Below are 21265 nucleotides of genomic sequence, written 5' to 3'. Positions count from 1 at the left end.
CAACTTGTTCTTCAGCACATCATATTTTTTACGATCTGATATGTATCTGGTTGAGAGAGCGTTGAAAATTCTTGCGAGACTAATGTGCATTTTTACTCGAGTCACAATAACCAGAATAGAGATTCTGCCAAAGAGTCTGTTGTTGCGAAGAATGTGTCTATACAAAACGAAAAGCTATTGCATCCTCCTTAGTCAGAAATTTCAAATTAAAGTGAAACAGTTTTTTATTTTTTTTTCTATTAAGGTCTTAGAATAGTGCATATCTACAAATATAGCTGAAAATAAATGCCAGAAAAAGTGAGTTTAGATTTAAAATGCCGAAGAACACAAATTCTCCATGTTCTAACAAGTTACTTAAAAAAATTTAAGCATACTATTCACTCTCAAATAGTTCGTGGCAGCTAAGGAGCGATGCGGCTCAAGTGTAACCAAAACTATAAAAATCAAAGACTTGGTAACCATGAATACATCAAAAGAATTGAATTTTGATGCTCATTAAGAATATATTAACTAAAAAATACTTTCCGACAAATAAGCTTTTCAATGAAAAGTAAAGGCCATTTTAAACTTAAGCTCAGCAGATACAAATACCTGTTAAAATTCAAACTCAAAACGACCAGAAATACACTATTAGAGAGTAAATGAAACCCAATACGAACATAATTTAAATAAACAATCATAGGAAAAAACATACAGGAAGTAATAATATAAATAAATAAATAGATCTTAAAGCGAGTAATGCTTAGATTGAATATTAAATCAAGCTTAAAACGAAAAAAAATATTTTGCTATAAAAGTATAAATGAAACTTAAAACGAGCAGAAATTAAATAAACAATCAATGCAAACAAACATACAATAGATATTAATGAAAATAAATAAATACGTCTTAAAACGAGTGAAACTTAAATTGAATAGGCGAATCAAGCTTGAAACGAAAAAAATCACTACAAACAAGAGTTTGGGTATCGCCTCCTTCTCTCACTGTAAAAGTCTAAAACCTACTGCGTCCTTGGCGCTTTACTAAAGCCAATTTTATTAGAAATATTTTCTTTTGTACTAAACATTGAAAATAAACATTAAAGTTATAGTAAAATTTTGAACTGATGAGCTTTCAGCCATTAATATCATTATACATCAAATATTCAGTTCAATTTATTAGTTATTTCTAAAGTTTTTCAAGACGAATATAGTTTTACTACAAACAAGAGTTTGGATACTGCTCCCTTCCTTAACTGTAAATAAAAACCAAAAGCCCAAGCCTACTGCGTCAATGGCGCTTCACTGAAAACGAATTATATTACCAATATTTTCTTTTCCAGCTCTCACAGCATTGAAAATTAGAGTAAAATAAAATTCTTGAACTGATGGATCTTTCAACAACTAATATCATTATATATCAAATATTCAATTTGATGTTGTTTATACTTTCCAAGACTGTTAAAGACACATCTAGTTTTCAGTAAAGCGGCAATGACACAATAGGTTTTAGACTTTTACATTGAGAGAAGGAGGCGATACCCAAACTCTTGTTTGTAGTGATTTTTGTTCGTTTCAAGCTTGATTTGTAAATTCAATTTAAGTTTCACTCGTTTTAAAATGTATTTATTCATTTACATTAATATCTATTTTATGTTTGTTTTAATTGATTGTTTATTTAATTTCTGTTTGTTTTAAGTTTCATTTATACTTCAATGGAAAAATATTTTTTGTAGTTTTAAGCTTGATTTTCATACTCAATCCAAGCATTACTCGCTTTAAAATCTATTTATTAATTAATATTATTACTTGTTGTATGTTTTTTCCTAAGAATGTTTATTTAAGATTGTTTCAAAAATCTGTGATTGACACATATAGTTTTCAGTAAAGCGCCACTGGCACAGTAGGTTTTAGACTTTTACAGTGAGAGAAGGAGGCAATACCCAAACTCTTCTTTGTAGTGATTTTTGTTTGTTTCAAACTTGATTTGCATATTCAATTTAAGTTTGACTCATTTTAAGATTTATTTATTCATTTACATTAATATCTATTGTACATTTGTTTGCATTGATTGTTTATTTAATTTCTGTTCGTTTTAAGTTTCATTTATACTTCAATAGCAAAATATATTTTTTCGTTTTAAGCTTGATTTTTATATTAAATACAAGCATTACTCGCTTTAAGATCTATTTATAAATTAATATTATTACTTGTTGTATGTTTTTTCCTAAGAATGTTTATTTAAGATTGTTTAAAAATCAAACTTTACAAAAAATCAAATCTTCATCAAAGTGTCAAAACTGGTATCAAAGTAACTATATTATAGCAAAAAAGTTTGCCCCCTTTGAAATGAGCCCCCTTTGAAGTTTATATGACGACCCCTTCTATATCAAGTGCGTTTGGGAAAAATGGAGTATGGGGGAGTCTAGCAGCCCTCCGATCACTTTTTACTCTTAAAAAGTGAATTACAACTTTCAATTTCCAATCAAATGAGCCCTCTATGAAGTTTATACGAGCATCCCTTCCATAACAACCATATATGCCCTCAGGGCATAACTTACAATGCCTACCCTCGGGCCTTGGGGCTGTCGACACCAGAGTTTTTGTTATCTGAGCTTTGAACTATTTTTAACAAAATTTGTATCTAAAAATTTTTATCTGATGCATTTAGGGCGTGGAGGGGGGGGGGCTAGTTGCCCTCCAATCTCTTTTGCCTCTTAAAAAGGGAACGAGAACTTTCAATTTCGAATCAAATGAGCCCTCTCTGAAGTTTATAAGAGCATCATTTTCATAAGAATCATACACCCTTTCATAAGAATCACACGCCTACCCCCTGGGTCCTGGGGGACTGTGTTGACACCGGAGTTTTTGTTATCTAATTTTTAAACAATTTTTAAAAAACTGGCTATCTCGAAATTTTTTAACGGATGGGTTCGGGGAAAAAAGGGCATGGGGGAGGATAGTTGCCCTTAAATTTCTTGACTTTTAAAAAGTGAACTAGACTTTCAATTTCCAATCAAATGAGCCCTCTATGAAGTCTATACGAGCATCCAGTTCATAAGAACCATACTTACCCTTAAGGCATAACTTAGAACGCCTTCTATCGGGTCTTGGGAGGCTGTATTGACACCGGAGTTTTTCTTATCTGACCTTTGAAATATTTTATTTTTTAAAAAATGTCTATCTCAAATTTTCATGTGATAGGTTTGGAGAAATAAGGTGTGAGGGGGGCTAGTTGCCCTCGGATTTCTTTTGACTACTAAAAAGTGAACTCGAACTTCCAATTTCAATGAGCCCTTTCTATAGTTTATACGAGTATCCCTTTAAAAAAAACATATTTGCCCTAGAGTATAACTTACAACGCCTTTCCCTGGGCCCTGGGGGGTTGTGTCGACGCCTGAGTTTTGGTTATCTGACTTTTGAACAATTTTTAACTTAATGGCTATCTCAAAATTTGTATCGTATGCATTTGGTAAAAAAGGGGCATGGGGGACCTAGATGCCCTTAAATCTCTTTTGACTCTCAAAAGATGAACTAGAACTTTCAATTTCCAATCAAGTTAGCCCTCTCTGAAGTTTTTACGAGCATCCTTTCCATAAGAACCATATTTTCCCCAGGGCATAACTTACAACGCTTGCCTTAGGGCACTGGGGGCTGTGTCAACCCCGGAGTTTTTGTTAAATGGTCTTTGAACTATTTAAAAAAAAATAGCTACCTCGAAGTTCTTATCGCATGGGTTTGAGGAAAAAAGGACGTGGAGGGGAGGGGGGCTAGGTGCTCTCCAATTTCTTTTGACGCTTATATAGTGAGCTAGAAATTTCAATTTCCAATCAAATGAAAAAAAAATAAAAGCCCTCTCTGAAGTTTATAGGAGCGTTCCTCCCACAAAAACCATATATGCCCCCAGGGTATGACTTACAACGCCTGCCCTCGGGCCCTGTGGGCTTGTTTCGACACCGGAGTTTTTTTTATATGGTCTTTGAACTAGTTTTAACAAAACAGATATCTCAAAATTTTTATCGTATGCATTTGGCAAAACAGGGCGTGGGGGGGCGTGTTACCCCCAATATGCTTTGATGCTCAAAAAGTGAACTAGAACTTTCAATTTCCAATCAAATGAGCCCTATCTGAAGTTTATACAAGCATTCCTCCCATAAGAACCATATATGTCCTCAGCGCATAACTTATAACCCGTGCCCTGAGGACCTTGGGGGGATTGTCATGCTCAAAGATATAATTTCCAGAAAATTCAACAACGTTGAAAAAATGGCTATATAAATTTTTATTGGATGTGTCTGGGGAAATGGTGGGCGTCGAAGCGGTGTTAGTTGCCTTCCAATCACTTCCGACTATTAAAATGGGCACTAGCCATTTATATTTCCAATCAAATAAGGTCTTTTTGAAGCTTATACGTCAACACTTTTTATAAAAACATTATATGCCCCCAGGGCATAACTTACAACCCTTGCCCTAAGGGCTGTTTGGGGTTAGTCATCCTCAAAGACCTAATTTCAAGAATTTTCAATTACGTTGAACAAAATGGCTATCTCAAAATTTTGATTGAATGTTTTTGGGAAAAAAGTGGGTTTGAGAGGGGGGCTAGTTGCCCTCCAATAACTTTCGACTATCAAAAAGGGCACTAGACCTTCGAATTTGAAATTGAATGAGCCCTTTTTGAAGTCTCAACGACAAAGCTTCTATAAAAAGCTTATATGCCCCCAGGGCATAACTTACAACCCTTGCCCTGAGGGCTGTGGGGGAGTGTCCTCCTACAAAACATAATTTCTATCTGGAAATCATTTACGTAGAACACAATGGCTAACTCAGAATTTTCATTGGATGGGTTTGGGTAAATGGTGGGCGTGGAAGGGGGGTTCGTTGCCTTTCAATCACCTTTGACCCTTAAAAAGGACACTAGAACTCTCGATTTCCAATCGAATGAGCCCCCTTTGAAGTTTTTACGACGATCCTTTCCATATGAAGTGCCTCTGGGAAAAAAAGTAATAATAAATAAATAATAAAACATTGGAGTCGTATGGCCTTTACTATGGCAACGCTATAACGTTGCCTCTGATAATATTCATCAAGTTTTATATTAGCCATCAAAAGTCAAGAGCCTGAGAAAATTTCTCCATTTTTTGAAAAAAGAGAAAATGTTTCCAAAACATCAAGTGATCAACAAGTGATTAAAACATCATTATCAGATTCAGTATATCAGAGAACCTTACTGTAGAAGTTTCAAGCTACTATAGCCTATACAAAAATGTGAAGTTTTTTTTTTGCCGGAAGCAAAATAGCGGATGCATGTTTTTTTTTTTTTTTTTTTTTTTTTTTTTTTTTTTCTTCCCAAGGGTAATCGTATCCAACCAGTTATCCTAGAACATTCGGAGAAGACTTATTTGATCATAAATCAAAAGTTCTACTGCCCTTTTTAATTGACCAAAAATATTAAAGGGCAGCTAGCATTCCTCCTACGCCCATTGTTTCCCAAAGTTTTTCGATCAAAATTTTGAGACATTTATTATGTTCAGCATAGTCAAAAGATCTAATAAATATGTCTTTGAGGATGGTTTAACCCCCTCATAGCTTCCGGGAGAAGAGGTACAAGCTATGAATTTGTACCATTGTTCACACACACACACACACACACACACACACACACACACACACACACACACACACACACACACACACACACACACACACACACACACACACACACACACACACACACACACACACACACACACACACACACACACACACACACACACACACACACACACACACACACACACACACACACACACACACACACACACACACACACACACACACACACACACACACACACACACACACACACACACACACACACACACACACACACACACACACACACACACACACACACACACACACACACACACACACACACACACACACACACACACACACACACACACACACACACACACACACACACACACACACACACACACACACACACACACACACACACACACACACACACACACACACACACACACACACACACACACACACACACACACACACACACACACACACACACACACACACACACACACACACACACACACACACACACACACACACACACACACACACACACACACACACACACACACACACACACACACACACACACACACACACACACACACACACACACACACACACACACACACACACACACACACACACACACACACACACACACACACACACACACACACACACACACACACACACACACACACACACACACACACACACACACACACACACACACACACACACACACACACACACACACACACACACACACACACACACACACACACACACACACACACACACACACACACACACACACACACACACACACACACACACACACACACACACACACACACACACACACACACACACACACACACACACACACACACACACACACACACACACACACACACACACACACACACACACACACACACACACACACACACACACACACACACACACACACACACACACACACACACACACACACACACACACACACACACACACACACACACACACACACACACACACACACACACACACACACACACACACACACACACACACACACACACACACACACACACACACACACACACACACACACACACACACACACACACACACACACACACACACACACACACACACACACACACACACACACACACACACACACACACACACACACACACACACACACACACACACACACACACACACACACACACACACACACACACACACACACATACACACACACACACACACATACACACACACGCTCACTCACGCAAATACAAACACTCACACACACACACACAAACCCAATCCAACAAACACACACACCAAAAAAAAAAACAACACGCACAAAAACACACACAAAACCGCAAAAACACACACACACACACACACACACACACACACTCACACAAAAAAAAGAGACCCAAACAAAATAGGACAAAATAGGACAAAATAGGACTGTAGGACTATCCAATGAATTCAACCAAATTCCAAATATATATTTGAAACCAAGCCGCAAAAAAACAAAACAAACTTAATACCCTTCACAACAAACATTTCTAACCCAGGCTAGGATCAACCGTAACCCCCCCCCCCCCAAAAAAAAAAAATAATAATAATGAAATTTGAAAAAAATAAATGTAAAAAAATTACCTTTTTTATTTATTATTTCGAGTTTACTTCTTTATCTGTATAACAATTTACTCCTTAATTTTAATTGGGGAAGCCAATAATTATAATTTTTTCTTTATATAACATTTATTTCATCCCCCTTTTCAGTACTAAAATATTGACAAAGCGCTGCGAGCGATTATTCCACCCAGGAAACTGGCCTTGCTCGAGGTTTTTTTTTCAATGTTATAAATGGAATTTTATTACTTTTTTTATGAATCATCGTTTTATTTCATTTTCCTTTTTGGTCTTTTATTTTGTGTTGATCCTGAATTAACTAGACGGATAAACCTGTACTAATCCCCCCGAACAGCGTCTATTTTGAGGTTCCTGCAATCATATTTTATTGTGTAATGCAGGAAGTCCGCAAATTCCGAAGAGATGTCTGAGTTGAAAAGAATTTTTCTGCTTCAGAGAAATCAGTGTTACTCTCATTTTTGTAATTTAGGGTCTTATGGCTTTATTTAACCAATACATTGTTATTATTATTTTGTACTCTTGTGTTTGTGTGTATTTGTGTGTATTTCTTTTGCTTATCCATCGTGCTTGGGCTCGTCTCTTATGAATAAATATCTCTCCTTATTCGCCTAACTCTTTTGCTTTCTTTTAAAACTTGGTTTTATTTTTAGGTATCTCCCTGGGGAATACCAACTAGATAATCAAATCATTTTTCTTCATGCAACGGCATGTTCTCAGCTACTTTAAATCATTTGGCAAAATTTCGACTTTGACATTTAGACTCTTGAAAATAATTCATAAACGTAGCAAATAGGTTTTTGCAAGTCTAGTAGACTGACGAAGATTAAAATGGCTCAGTGAAGACGGAAACCAATTTTATTACATTTTAAAATTGGCTGTTATGGTTCAAACAGGGTGACAAATATTTGATTAATATTAAAAACAGGGTACAAAATATTGGAAAACTCCATAAGGTTCCATAAAAGAAGTAATTTTATCATTAAGTACTGAACTTTCACCAAAAAGTGTGAAAATTATCACAGACCCCAAATAGTGTCAAAATTACGTCAAAGGCTTCACTTTGGGAACCATGTCTCAAAAGATATTTTTGATAAGCTAAAACCTGCATACCACCACTTTAAACTACAACACACAACGTGTTGTTCAGCCCTGTATGATTCTCACACATCTGTATTTAGGGATTTTTGTTTTTCCAAAATGTACCAAATATAATAATTTGGAAAACTCCATAAAGTTTCATAAAAGAAGTCATTTTATCATTAGGTGCTGAACTTTCAAGAAAAAGTGTGAAAATTATCACAGACCCCAAAAAGTGTCAAAATTACGTCAAAGGCTTCACTTTGGGAACCCTGTCTCAAAATATATTTTTGATAAGCCAAAATCTGCATACCACCACTTTAAGCTACAACACATAACGTGTTGTTCAGCCCTGTATGATTCTCACACATCTGTATTTAGGGATTTTTGTTTTTCCAAAATGTACCAAATATAATAATTTGGAAAACTCCATGAAGTTTCATAAAAGAAGTAATTTTATCATTAGGTGCTGAACTTTCAAGAAAAAGTGTGAAAATTATCACAGACCCCAAAAAGCGTCAAAATTACGTCAAAGGCTTCACTTTGGGAACCATGTCTCAAAAGATATTTTTGATAAGCCAAAATCTGCATACCACCACTTTAAGCTACAACACATAACGTGTTGTTCAGCCCTGTATGATTCTCACACATCTGTATTTAGGGATTTTTGTTTTTCCAAAATGTACCAAATATAATAATTTGGAAAACTCCATAAAGTTTCATAAAAGAAGTCATTTTATCATTAGGTGCTGAGCTTTCAAGAAAAAGTGTGAAAATTATCACAGACCCCAAAAAGTGTCAAAATTACGTCAAACGCTTCACTTTGGGAACCCTGTCTCAAAATATATTTTTGATAAGCCAAAATCTGTATACCACCACATTAAACCACAACACATAACGCGTTGTTCAGCCCTGTATGATTCTCACATATCTGTGTTTAGGGATTTTTGTTTTTCCAAAATGTACCAAATATAATAATTTGAAAAACTCCATAAAGTTTCATAAAAGAAGTCAATTTATCATTAGGTGGTTAACTTTCGTGAAAAAGTGTGAAAATTATCACAGACCCCAAAAAGTGTCAAAATTACGTCAAAGGCTTCACTTTGGGAACCATGTCTCAAAATATATTTTTGATAAGCCAAAATCTGTATACCACCACATTAAACCACAACACATAACGCGTTGTTCAGCCCTGTATGATTCTCACATATCTGTGTTTAGGGATTTTTGTTTTTCCAAAATGTACCAAATATAATAATTTGAAAAACTCCATAAAGTTTCATAAAAGAAGTCATTTTATCATTAGGTGGTGAACTTTTGCGAAAAAGTGTGAAAATTATCACAGACCCCAAAAAGTGTCAAAATTACGTCAAAGGCTTCACTTTGGGAACCATGTCTCAAAATATATTTTTGATAAGCCAAAATCTGTATACCACCACTTTAAACCACAACACATAACGCGTTGTTCAGCCTTGTATGATTCTCACATATCTGTATTTAGGGAGTTTTGTTTTTCCAAAATGTACCAAATATAATAATAGTTTTTCTATAACTGATTAACGAGTTAATAAAGGGGTGCGTATTAAAAAGAAACAACTAATTAAAGCTACTACTGCTGTGATCCATGATAAACTGAATAGGAGATGGTTATAAAACTATTTTGAAAGCAATGTTTTGTGTCCGAGCCTCCCTAAGGCCACTCAGGGTGCCCCAGGTGGCGATACGGGAACGCCCCATAGATATGTAGAGTACCTCCATGGGAGGCATGAACCAAGGAGGGACCTTGTTCCTGGGGTTCCATAATAGAAACTGGGACAACCTCGCCCGGGGCAATCAATACAGGTGGAAGAGGAAGAAGGCCCCTCAAATGTACAATCAATGGGGCCCATCGGCGTCTCCACACGTCCCTCGATTTACAAACCTTCTGCCTGTAAACTGATAAAGTGCATGGTGACGCGGAACACCATCGTGGGAGGATCCTTTATAGGAGGACAACTGCAGCAGGGCGTAAGATTCAAATCTATGGGCAACGGCCTCTGCGAAGGGCTGTCTCGACCTTTCAGAGTACCTGCAAGACTTGGGACCATGCGGTCAACTCTATTCCCGCTGGAGGAGTGGCGCACCTCGAGGAATTTATAGCCTAGTACACGACTCAGCATTCCCCCGGGATTCTGACTAAGGGATAGTTATTTTGGGCTTGGTCTGTTTTGACGGGCGTTTTTGGGCTGAAAAACCTCTTCCTAACTAATTTATCCCCGTAGTAGCATAATGTCTGTAGGCATAAATATATAGTGCGACGGAGTTAATAAGCTTGGGACTCTCTGAGCAGGATTTCAACTCTTGTTGATAGAAGAGCACCGCCAAGTGCCGAAGACCATGTTGTGACCAAGATGGGCCCAGGATTAAACAAAGCCTCCTTTCATACTGGAGGTCCCAGGGACTTCTTGCTGTCCGGTTCTAAGCCGGCTTAAGCGCTATGGTGCAGACCTGAAAAGATATGTTGATCCCCGTCCTTCACTGGTATCTGGGATCGTTGCTTTTCCTGAAGCCAAAATAGTTTCAATGATTTAAAGACCATGAAAATTGGAACTTGGAATGTTACGACGTTAAAAAATGACTATCGTAACGACATTTTGACTGACGAATTCAGACGATTCGAACTGAACTTATTAGGAGTTTCAGAAACTCATATCCCAGGGGGTAGGAGGCATGAAATTAGGCGATATAGAATTTGTTTACTCAGGCAGGAAGGATGGGGTATATACACAGGAAGTAGGGTTCATCATGAATAAGGAAGCTGCTAAGTATTGTTTAGGCTGGGAAGGTATTAATAATAGAATACTAGTTGCTGACTTTATGACTAAAAACTTCAAGCTATCATTTATATGCCCCTGTTGAACCGACTGACGGATGTTTAGCAAATTGACAGGTCCCAGGTAGAAATATGGCATTTTTAATTAGGAGATTTTAACTCCCAGGTCGGTGGAAATAGGGATAGATCGTATCCTAGCCTAGGTAAATTTGGTGTACGAAAAGAAAACAGCAATGACTACAGACTTTTGCAATTTTGTAGGTATAATAATTTAGTTATGACCAATGCGGTAATGCGGTGTTTTTTCATAAAATGGCCCATAAGTTGACATGGTATTCATGTGATGGCAAGACAACAAACCTTATTGATTATGTTATAGTAAACAAAGACTTGCAGGATCAATACAAGATACTAGGGTATATAAGAGTGCTGACATTGATGTTATAAGTAAAGATAACCGTCTATTAGTGTCTAGGGTTAATTTGAAGGTGAAGGTAGGAAGGGTAACTACCTCCCGGGGAGTTATGATGCTGGTAGACTCCAGGATGAGAATTTGAGAGAAATTTTCCAGGAACAGCTGAATACTAAGCTTAAGAGTTTAAAATTTGACAATGTGGAAGAGCGACAATGTGGTTAGAATAATTTTAGAAAAAAAATTTGTGAATTCGCTGATGGTGTCTTAGGGAAGAAAGTTAAGACTGTAGCTAGGAATATTAGTGAAAAAGCTTTATGTTTAATAGAGAGGATTTGCTGATGGTGTCTTAGGGAAGAAAGTTAAGACTGCAGCTAGGAATATTAGTGAAAAAGCATTACGTTTAATAGAGAGAAGAAGGGGCTTGTACAAGAATCATCTGAGTGATAGATCATATGAAAACAAAAGGATTGTAAAGAAAGTGGAAAAAGCATTAAAATATGAACTAAGAAGGTGTGAAGTGGAGGCCATGGATAAAATTGCCGAGAATCTGGAAGATACACCTAGACGGCATAACATTAAACTATTGTACTGACATGTTAATAAATTGAGAGAGTGTTGTCAATCCGGACTTGTCCCAATTAAAGATAGAGACGGGGCCACAATAAGTGATAAGGAAAGAGTTAAAAAGAGATGGGCGGAACATTTTGAGAATGATGCTAAACCGAGATACAGTTGCAGGAAAAGATATAGAGCAAGATGAAAAGTTTGTGATACCTTGGATGTGAAAAAAATTTGTTTTGTGAGGAAGAATTAGTGACAGTACTAAAAAGATTAAAAAATATTAAGGCTCAAAGTGCTGATAGTGTGGTAAATGACTCTCTTAAATATGGTTTCTCTGAGGTTAGAAATAAGTTACTGAAGATTATGAATATGATTTTTGAAAAAGCAAAAGTACCTAAATATTTTAGAAAAACCTTAGTTAAACCACTATATAAGAAAGGTGATGAGAGTGAATGTCGTAATTATAGAGGCATTAATATGGTCTCTGTAGGTAGCAAACTACTTAGTAAGATGATACTTTTTAGACTGAGAGATGCAGTAGACAAAGTTTTAAGAGAAGAACTGTGCGGTCTTAGACCAAATTTTAATACTTTTAATACCAACTCTTAGGTTAATAATTGAGAAGTGCCTTAGTTGTCAAACACCATTGGTCCTCAGTTTTATCGATTATGAGCAAGCTTTCGATTCTGTTGATAGAAGAGCTTTAGCAAAGGTCTTGTCCTTGTATCGAATACCAGACAAATACATTCAAGTGATTATTGCTATGTGCGAGAATAACACTGCTGCGGTTAAGATAGAAAATGAGGTTAGCAGCTGGTGGGCAGCTTCACTTACTTTGGTAGTATTATTAGTAAAGACCGTGGGAGCAGTGAAGATGTTAAAAGTAGAGAAGCCAAGGCTCAGGGTGTTTTTTCACAGTTAAATTTTTTTTTGGAAAAATAGGAAGATAAATTTGCAAACCAAGCTTAGAATATTGGAAGGTACAGTGATCAACTATGGCTCTGACGCATGGGCGCTCCGAAAAGTGGATGATAATTTACTAGATATTTTCCAGAGAAATTGCTTACGGATTGTTCTGGGTACCCGACTGACTGATCGCATTTCAAAAAGTAGGCTGTACGAAAAATGTGAATCAATCCCACTTTCTAGGGCTATAATGAAAAAAAGGTTGAAATGGCTAGAGTACGTTTGACAGATTGCCATAGATTGTACTTTCGGCCAGCCATCTAGGGATAAATAGAAAGCAAGTCGTCCTCGTCTGGGGCGGAGGAATTTCACAAAGAAAGATTTAAAGGAAATGGGAACTTCCTGGGAGGGTTTAAAGAGAGCGGCTTTGAATAGATTGGGATGGAGGATGAGCGTGCATAGCTGTGATGGCCTCGGGCGGCTTGGTGCTGCAGTGAGTGGTTAGTAGTAGGATGATAGTAGTAGTGTTGTGAAGATGAAAAACTGACTAGTAGACATAAAAAACAAAAAATAGCCTTTTTCGTTCATTGTTTTGTCACCCCTACAAGGATGACATCCGGGGTGACCTGCCCCCTGCGTACCACCTTCCTACACCACTGATTAAAATGGTATCCTATTGAACAGAAGCTTTCACTATCCATTACTTATTAAGTCTTATTTATTTTTTAAAAACAAAATGGCATACTAAGAAGTAAAAAAACAAAGTAATATCAATCAAATCAACGATTCTTCTTGATTTTTAAGGTCCCTGCGGTGGCCGTGCTGTATTTTTACAGCCGGGTTATATCTCTGGGTCCCGTATTAACAAGCTAAAGTCAAACCCACTGTACCACCACGGGACGTAAGGAGTAAAACAATTATACATATATGTGTATGTATATATATATACATATATATATATATATATATATATATATATATATATATATATATATATATATATATATATATATATATATATATATATATATATATATATATATATATATATATATATATACATTCAAATCGCAAGTAATCGTTCAAAAGGCATCTATGTCCAAAAAATTCAGGAAACACAACAAAAGCTTTCTGTTAATTAGTTGTGGGGTGGACTTTAACAAAATAATAAAGCAATATAGCTTAGAAAAAATCAAATGTTGTATAGCATAAGAAAAAAACCTTTAAGAATGGTGCCATATCGAACACTGAGTTTTATTACTGATCATTTTCCAAGTTGTTTAGGACCATTAATTATCATGGAAATTCAACTAAAAAACTCAATCATATTAAAATCAGCTATGGCAAGTTTCACCAGACACTTCCCCTCCGCTGCTGGTAAAAGTCTGTCAAGGATCCGCTTAAAACATTTCCGGTGCAGCCCTCGCTATTGGGCTAAATTTAGAAAATTGGTTTTTGCATTAATAAACCGAAAATATTAAAGAATTATTTTTCAGATTGTTTCATTTTTAAAAAACTTTTGCATAATGTTCAATTATACTTCATCTTAGGTTGTAATTTTTTTTTTCCAGAAAACTTTAGCCATGTCGAAGAACCGAGCATTGAGTAGACGACAACGAAAAGAAAAGAGTCGTCAGGCAGCACTAGCGGCTTTGATGCTCGAACGCCGAATTTTAGCCATCACCACTTTTTTCCTAGTTGTTGCTCTTGGAACCTGGATCGTGTCCATTAGTACAACCTACTGGATTACAGTAAAAGTGGACTACTCGGTAGTTCATGACTCACTTCAAACTGATAATTCTTCTGTGAAGACACGACTGCTAAGGAGTCACAGTGGCTTATGGAGGTCTTGTGCTACGTTTAAGAGAATTGAAAATGGGTCGTTGGCAGATGGAGTGCCCGAATCAGTTGGTCCAGTGTTTGTACAGACTGAACGTATATTCAGTAAGTTTCAATTTTCAAAGTTCGTAGCAGTGGTAGGCATAATTGGATACCATCGATATACAGGAGTAGATACCTTGGCATTACCGAACTTACCCATTCAACACACATAGTTATTACCAGTACCAGACAATTTAATAATCTATAATTTTATAGACTTTCATGAATTTTATTCCCACCATGTCTATTGCATCTTGCCTTATGTATGCTGCTGTAGGAGCGTATGTTTGGGGTCTCAGGGTCCAGGTTCTCGCAGTATATTCATATTTCTGTTTTAATTCACACTTTTTCTACTATTTTGATGAGTTTGGCCCTCATTGAATACATTTTAATACACGTTTCTGCATATTTACTTACACTTAATAATTATTCTAGGAATTTTCTACATTGTTCAGATGTTACACTACTACTGCTACTACTACTACTAACAACTCACCACAGCACCAAGCTGCCTGAGACCAACACAGCTACGCACGCTCCTCCTCCATCCCAATCTATTCAAAGCCTCCCTCTTTACACCCACCCCACAAAGTTCCCATTTCCTTGAAATCTTTCTTTATGACGTCCTCCCACCCCAAACGAGGACGACCTGCTTTCAACAATCTTCGGCAGTGTGTCATCCATCATCCGCATAACGTGCCCTAGCCATCTCAACCTTTCTTTCATTATAGCCCTAGAGAGCAGTATTGAACCGCATTTTTCGCATAGCCTATTGTTTGAAATACGATCAGTCAGCCGGGTACCCAGAACAATCCTTAAGCAATCTCTCTGGAAAACATCTAGCAAATCTTCATCCACTTTTCTGAGCGCCCATGCTTCAGAGCCATATTTGAACACTGTCATCACTGTAGCTTCTAATATTCTTCATCTTGGTTATACATAACAGAAAAATAATGTATAGAAATAGTCTCAAGAATTCTCAGCCTGCCTGTTCGACAATACTTTAACAAAACCTATTATAAATAATGAAGAATAAAAAAAAATCGACCCATTAAACCCAGTATACAATATGACCCACGTGTGGTCATGTTTCTTATAAGTAAATCTTCTTTCTAACAGTTGGTGGAAGAGTAAAAATTGTATCATTTTTGATAATTAATTATCGCATGAAGAAATATCAGAACTTCTAAGACTCCTGTGTCTTTAAGTTGCATACAAGATTTAGTTCTGAGTTGTTTTTACCGGAAAGGCGTCATAACATCTAACCGTCAGGAGCACTAACGTCAGGACATCGACAAAATCCGTCATAACATCGACAAAAGAATCCATCAGAACCACTAACCGTTATAACATCTAAAACTTTAAAACTATAGTTTTTTGGGATTTAGGGGGGAAAGGTACCTAGGTTAGTTTAGGTTACGTATTTACTATATAATATACTTTACCCCCACCCCCCTGATGTGCAAATATTTAGCCAAAATTTCCTTCTAAACTATTATATACTTATTACTATTGTATAAACTTATAAATTTTTTCTCGATGTTATGACGGTTAGTGGTTCTGACGGATTTTCATTTTAGATGTTAGGACGTTTAGTGCTTGTGACGTTTAGTCGAAATGGTAGCACCCCGTTTTTACCGTCCCAGGCAAAAACTGACTCTGGTGCTAAGAACTAAAGACTCTTGGAGAGACAAAACATCCGTGATCGAGTTAAAATAGATGTATTTTGGGAAGGATACTCAGTTGCTCATTAATGTCAAGTAGGTTATGTTTATTGAAAGCATATCTACCGACACTGAGAAAGAAAGACAATTTAGAAACATGCTTTTTCAATATAATGTTTAGAAGAAGTAAATATAAAATACTGAATATTTTTTTAGTTAATGATAAGATAATTTGTGTTTTTATTTGTAATCTCACTAGGGTGTTGTTTCTGTCTGTTTTCAGTATAGCAATCTATTCGTTGCTATCACTATTGCCAATAATTAGAAAACTCGCACTAATTTTCATGGAAGTTGCATTTAACTATTCTAGAGCAGCTCAGGGTAAGTTTGGAAGATGTCCCTAGTTGATAGAGTACACTGCCACCAGGGGGCAACAACTCATGGTGATGTAATGGGGCAAGGTTTTCTTATTAAGTTTTTTTTTTTTTTTAATGAAGATACATAAAAATATTTTTTTCAAAATCTAGGGAAATGAGTTAATTTTTTTGCTCTGTTTTTCAAAGAAAATACAAAACAAAAACTATTTTTCAAACTCTAGGAGGCAAGTGCAACGCTCCAACTGGCCCCTCCGGCTCCAGGACTTAGTTTATAGGTTGTATTTCAAAAGGTTGAACTCTGGCATTTTATATTTTTACAAGAAACATAATTCTAATTATATGATATTTCTTCCCTTCAAGACGAGTTACTTGGTAGCAGCTGAGGAATAAATCAGCAATGGAACGCAAGCAATGTTACCTCAGCACTTGGGGTAATGTAGAAAAAATTAGCCTACTGACGCAACTATACAAACGAAATAATTCAGATTTACATATCTTCTGAAAAATTATATTCTATGCTTAAGGGCATAATACCCGCTGATATTTTCAATATTTGGACGACACTATTTCTCTGACATTTAGCTCATACAATATAATTCTGTAATATATTCTTTCGAAATCAGTCTTTTTTTTTCCTTCTCAGCACTAATACCAAAATTACTAGGCCACGTTTTACGGGTGAAAGATGATAGATTACTAAAGATTATGCCTTCTGGGACAAAAAGAAACGAAGGTTTCCACCCTAATTATATGAAAAGAGATTTTAAAAAGTGATTTAATGAAAATTGGGCATTTATGGTAGGTGGTAAAGTGTGAAGCTTTGAACAGATTAGGATGGAGGAAAATCGGGTGTAGCAGTGCTGGCCTCAAACAGCTTGCTTCTGTCGTGAATCATTAGTAGTTATAGCAGTAGTAGTAGCAGAATTGGTAGTAGTGGTAGTAGTAGGAGTAGTAGTAGTACTAGTAGTAGTAGTAGTAGTAGTAGTAGTAGTAGTAGTGGTAGCAGTAGTAGTAGTAGTACTAATACTAGTAGTTGTAGTAGTAGTAATAGAAGTAGAGTAGTAGTAGTATTAGTAGTAGTAGCATTAGTAGTAGTAGTAGTAGTAGTAGTAGCAGTAGTGGTAGTAATAGTAGTAGTAGTAGCAACAGTGACAGTAGTAATAGTAGTAGCAGTAGTATTAGTAGTAGTAGTAATAATAATAATGGTGGTAGTAGTAGCAGTAGTATTAATAATAGTAGCAGTAGTAGTAGTAGCTGGCACCACTCATCAAACTTAGTAAAGTGGTCTATTGACAATGAATATAACTAAAACAAGAAAACACATTACAAAAACGCTGAAGAGTCTGGCAATATTCCTCTCTTTAAAATATTTAAAGCTATAAAATGTTAATTTTGAATGCAGTGTGTATTGGCTTTTCTTTGGATGGACGATGGTCTTTTTTAGTTAAACCCCGGGTCTTTAAGGGACTTGCAGTAAATATTCCGAGAACTGTGACTCTTATTTTTATACATGAAATTTATATTCCACTCGATAAAGAATAAAAACGAAGCAACATATTTTATTCACAATCGGATATAATGACTCTTTTTAGATTTAAGGCAGACAATTTCATGAGGTTCCAAGAAGCTGTTTTTAATTCAACTTTATTTTGCAAACAATAAGTGTGCCAAGACAGTGCCACAAATTATTTTTTTTTGTATATGAAAATACTTGAAAACAATAATATTTGACAATACTTAAAATGTTTGAAATACTTGCCCCCCCCCCGAAAAAAAAACGTTGATTATAATATTTCTACTTTAGTTTTTGAGTTTCATTCGATTACTACAACTTTCTCGAAGTAAAACAAGTATACTTAAAATTCCCAATTTTCCTTGCAATTAGTCTTTGTTTCTTGGCTCCGATAAGAGAAAAATTGCATTCCAACTTGACCTGATTTTAAAGAAGGATTTGTTTAATCATTCTTGGTTCTTGCTGTTGGTCGAAGTTGGCGGAGATTCCCCATTTCCTGTAAGATGGGCCAAATTAATTCACTGTATGTTTTGAGAAGAAATGTTGAGTTCTTCTAATGTTATTATTTTTTTTTATAGTCTCACAGTTCTAACTGTAAAAAACTATTTAAGTACTCTTGTGAATTTCAAGGTTTCCATGTATTTTTTTTTAATTTCGTGTATGATCCAAATGCTTCGCTGTTTCACGTCGGGGTGGAAAAGCAAAATCACGTCGGGGTCGTTCATCAAACTGAATAGATATTGTAATAAATTAATATAAAAGACATTAAGTATAGTCAATGTATGATCAAAAATTAATGTATATTTAAAAATATTCAACATCAGTGTGAATCCAGAGTTATAAACTAGTCTAGTCAGGGATTCAATATTTTTTTAACTTGTAATGTAATTTTTGATTATTTCAATTCTTACAATAATTATGTCCTCGAAAACACCCCACCGACCAATTCAGCGCCAGCTTTTCAACCCTACAAACATCAAAACTCAACTTATACGTAAATTAAAACCCATCAGCCCTGACGAATAGCTAGCTCAATCAAAGGCAAATGTACCGCCCCACGCAATCAGATCCTTTTATTTTTCCTGTGGTTGCCAAACACAACAGTAGACAGTCACAAGACCGTTCGGCTATTCTATATTATATACTTTCCGTCAAAATAAGCCCTTCCCCAGCATTCTATGACCCCATGTTCGGTGTGATCACCCCTGGGAAAGCCATAAAAAAAAGAAATATATCAGTGATACTGAGCAAAAAGAGTGAAAAACGCAGTTCAGTGCGGGTGAAAAACGTCGACAATTACCAGAATATTTCATTGTTTGAGGAAAGCACCAAAATTGACTGAGATGTACTTTCAAGCATGGTCTTTAATATGGCTTGATTACACAAGCGGAATTTTTTCTCGGACCACCGCTAGGTTGCCTAAAATCCAAGATGGCGGACGAAAATACGAGTTTGTCAAAATGAGAAGACATGACCGTTCAAATAGGCTAGTATGGGGTAATCGATGGCAGAGGTTCTGAATATGAGCTTAAAAATAGTCTAACATTTTCCCTAGTTACGCCAGGTGCCTCAAATCCATAATGGCGGACGAATATACGAGTTTGTCAAAATGAGAAGACATGACCATTCAAATAGACTAGTATGGATTAATCGATGGCACAGGTTCTGAATATGAACGCAAAAATAACCTAAGTTGTACTGTTGTGCCACTAGGTGCTTCGAAATCAAAATGGCGGACTAAAATAGGAGTTTGTTAAAATGAGAAGATATGACCGCTCAAATAGGCTAATCTGGAGTAATCGATGGCACCGGTATATGAAAGCAAGAGTGGACTAAAGTAATAATACCTGAAATTCTGTCTATTTTTCTGAATAATGATAAACAATAAAAGTATTTTGATACTAAACTAACTTAAAAAATACATCCAGTTTGTATGAAAAACCCGATATTCACGAAAAAAAAAAAAAAAAAAAACGCTCGTTAGTCCAAACATGACACATTGCAAACATCTTAAATTTGCCTCCATGTCTTGTCATGGAACTCGAGGAATACCTATTGTCGCTTGAAAAGTCATGTCGCTCCACCGATTTCAAACTCTACGTGGAAATCATACAGCTCAGAGCCCCATAGTTTTTCCTTTTCGACTACATCAATTACTTTCGTTGGCTCCCTTTCCACATACGCAATATGGTACTACTAGAAAAAGAGCATCCATTTGTTTTTGAAGAGTTCATGAAAGGCAAGTTCACAATATCAAAATTGGGAAGAACATTGTCAAATTTACCTCTGGACCAGGCACAAGAGCAGCTAAAATGTCTTATTAAGGGCGTCGGGGGAGGTATAGGTATTCTGGACGATCCTTCAGCTCCGCCTCTGGTTCATCAGAGGCCCAGAAGTAGCCCGCTGCGTCGAAGAACTCATCACGACGTACTCATAACAACGGACACCATAGTGAGGCAAAGTCCCACCTCATCCTTTTCTGGAAAGAACGACAGATCTCATTGTTGTAAGTATGAATATCGTTGTTGAACCAGGAAAGCCAATTTCAAGCCTCAGAGCCCTGGGAAGACAGCAGTACGAACATTATGTGAAGAAACGCCTCGTTGAATGCTCCAAACCAATAACAGCTCTGTTGGTCAGGAATTGCATTGCCATATGTGGGGGGGGGGGTCCAAAAAGAGAAGACCAAACTCAGCGAAAACTCAGTTCAGCGCCCCTAGAAATGATGTATCAATGTTTAGAGCCCTCTACGTGGGCTGTGTTGCTGGAGGAGGCGAAACGGACGCTTTCTTCAAAC

The 21265-nt window shown here is 36.5% G+C and overlaps 1 protein-coding gene across 3 annotated transcripts in view; it reads left to right on the top strand.

The window, feature by feature from the left end:
* The window catches only part of LOC148956146 (uncharacterized), a 94637-nt gene that overhangs the window by 14874 nt on the left and 58498 nt on the right, over positions 1–21265 (top strand). For 2 of the 3 annotated variants that reach the window (XM_089094152.1, XM_089094139.1), the window contains exons 1-2: positions 223–297; positions 14605–14977. In XM_089094152.1, the coding sequence (XP_088950278.1) occupies positions 286–297; positions 14605–14977 (385 nt within the window). In that variant the 5' untranslated portion in view covers positions 223–285. Of the gene's footprint in view, positions 1–222; positions 298–14604; positions 14978–21265 lie in introns of those variants that run through there. The other variant, XM_089094146.1, reaches the window with a different exon arrangement.

This window comes from Artemia sp. Qi Xiang Cuo, chromosome 1 (assembly GCF_049724085.1).
Source record: "Artemia sp. Qi Xiang Cuo chromosome 1, ASM4972408v1, whole genome shotgun sequence".
Classification (NCBI taxonomy): Eukaryota; Metazoa; Arthropoda; class Branchiopoda; order Anostraca; family Artemiidae; genus Artemia; species Artemia sp. Qi Xiang Cuo.
This window is presented reverse-complemented; position numbering and strand designations above follow the sequence as displayed.